The 1,700-nt window shown below is 72.5% G+C and overlaps 1 protein-coding gene across 1 annotated transcript in view; it reads left to right on the top strand.

Annotated features, from left to right (window-relative positions):
* Positions 1-1,700, top strand: part of LAMA5 (laminin subunit alpha 5) — a gene marked incomplete at its 5' end in the record, with an annotated part of 44,002 nt that overhangs the window by 24,085 nt on the left and 18,217 nt on the right. Inside the window, 6 exons of the mRNA XM_029917993.1 lie at positions 42-141; positions 214-370; positions 485-623; positions 1,097-1,239; positions 1,315-1,421; positions 1,521-1,698. Of these exons, the coding sequence (XP_029773853.1) occupies positions 42-141; positions 214-370; positions 485-623; positions 1,097-1,239; positions 1,315-1,421; positions 1,521-1,698 (824 nt within the window). The remainder of the gene's footprint in view (positions 1-41; positions 142-213; positions 371-484; positions 624-1,096; positions 1,240-1,314; positions 1,422-1,520; positions 1,699-1,700) is intronic.

Below are 1,700 nucleotides of genomic sequence, written 5' to 3'. Positions count from 1 at the left end.
CGGCTGCGGCGGCGGCGCTGACCCGGCTCCCTCTGCTGCAGGCTGCCGGTGTGACGTCGGCGGTGCGCTGGGACAGGGCTGTGACCCGCGGACGGGCGCGTGCCGGTGCCGCCCCAACACCCAGGGCCTCACTTGCAGCGAGTGAGTGCCCCCCGCTGGGGCTGGGGGGAGGGAGCCCGAGAGGCTGCCCTTGACCGCCCCTGTTGTCGCCAGGCCGGCGCGGGACCACTACCTCCCTGACCTGCACCACCTGCGCCTGGAGCTGGAGGAGGCGGCCACGCCCGAGGGCCACACCGTGCGCTTCGGATTCAACCCCCTCGAGTTCGAGAGCTTCAGCTGGAGGGGCTACGCGCAGATGTCACCGGTCCAGGTGGCTGAGGAGCTGCCCGCGGTGGGGGTGGGGGGCCCGGGGTGGGGGGGCGGACCTGGCTGGGAAGGGCCAGGGAGGGGCGACCTGGACGCTCCGTGTCCCCGTTCCCCCCAGCCCAGGATCGTGGTGAGGCTGAACGTCACCTCCCCTGACCTCTTCCGGCTCGTCTTCCGGTACGTCAACCGCGGGCCCACCAGCGTGAGCGGCCGAGTCTCTATGCAGGAGGAGGGCAAGCTTGCCACCTGCACCAACTGTGAGTGCCTGGGGGCCGCCCCGCTGCCCAGCCCTGTTCCCTATCCTACCCTAGCCCTGCTACCCACCCCGCCCCAGCCCTGCCCCAGCCCTGCCCCAGCCCTGCTCCAGCCCTACCCCAGCCCTGCTGCCCGCACCACCCCAGCCCTGCCCCAGCCCTGCTCCAGCCCTACCCCAGCCCTGCTGCCCGCACCACCCCAGCCCTGCCCCAGCCCTGCTACCCACCCCACCCCTGCTGCCTGCCCCACTGCCTGCCCTGCCCCAGCCCTGTCCCAGCCCCGTGCCCACCCTGCTGCCCCACCCCTGCTGCCCAGCCCTGCCCCAACTGCTCCTGACCCACCCCCTACCCCCCACATCTGCCCCAGCCCCACCAGGGGTCCATGTGTGGGTGGGGGCCTGGCGGTGCCTTGGGGGACCTGCAGCCTAGGGTGGCCCGTGGGTTGAGATTAGGAGTCTCATGGTCCACGTCCTCAGGCACGGAGCAGAGCCAGCCTGTCACCTTCCCGCCCAGCACGGAGCCTGCCTTTGTCACCGTGCCCCAGAGGGGCTTCGGGGAGCCCTTTGTGCTGAACCCCGGCACCTGGGCCCTGCTCGTGGAGGCTGAGGGGGTGCTCCTGGTGAGGCGGGGGCTGAGGGGGTGGACCAGGGCCCCAGGGACGGGGCCTAGTACCTACCTCCACCCCTCCCCCCAGGACTACGGGGTCCTGCTTCCCAGCACCTACTACGAGGCGGCCCTCCTGCAACTGCGGGTGACCGAGGCCTGCACGTTCCGGCCTGCCGAGCAGCGCTCCACGGAGAAGTGAGGGCCGGCCCGGCGGGGTGGGGACCTGGCCCTCACTATGCTCCCCGCGCGTCCCTGCTGACCGTGTTCTGTGTCCCCTGCCCTCCCCCGACCCAGCTGCCTCCTCTACACGCACCTGCCCCTGGACGGCTTCCCCTCAGCTGCGGGAACCGAGGCCCTGTGTCGCCGGGACAACAGCCTGCCCTGGCCTTGCCCCACGGAGCAGCTCAACCCCGTGCTCCCGCCCCTGGCCGCCTGCCTGGGCAGCGACGTGCGTGTCCCTGGGACCCCACAGGC

Source organism: Suricata suricatta, chromosome 12 (assembly GCF_006229205.1).
Source record: "Suricata suricatta isolate VVHF042 chromosome 12, meerkat_22Aug2017_6uvM2_HiC, whole genome shotgun sequence".
Classification (NCBI taxonomy): domain Eukaryota; kingdom Metazoa; phylum Chordata; class Mammalia; order Carnivora; family Herpestidae; genus Suricata; species Suricata suricatta.
Note: the sequence above shows the minus strand (reverse complement) of the source record. Positions and strands in the feature narration are given on the sequence as shown.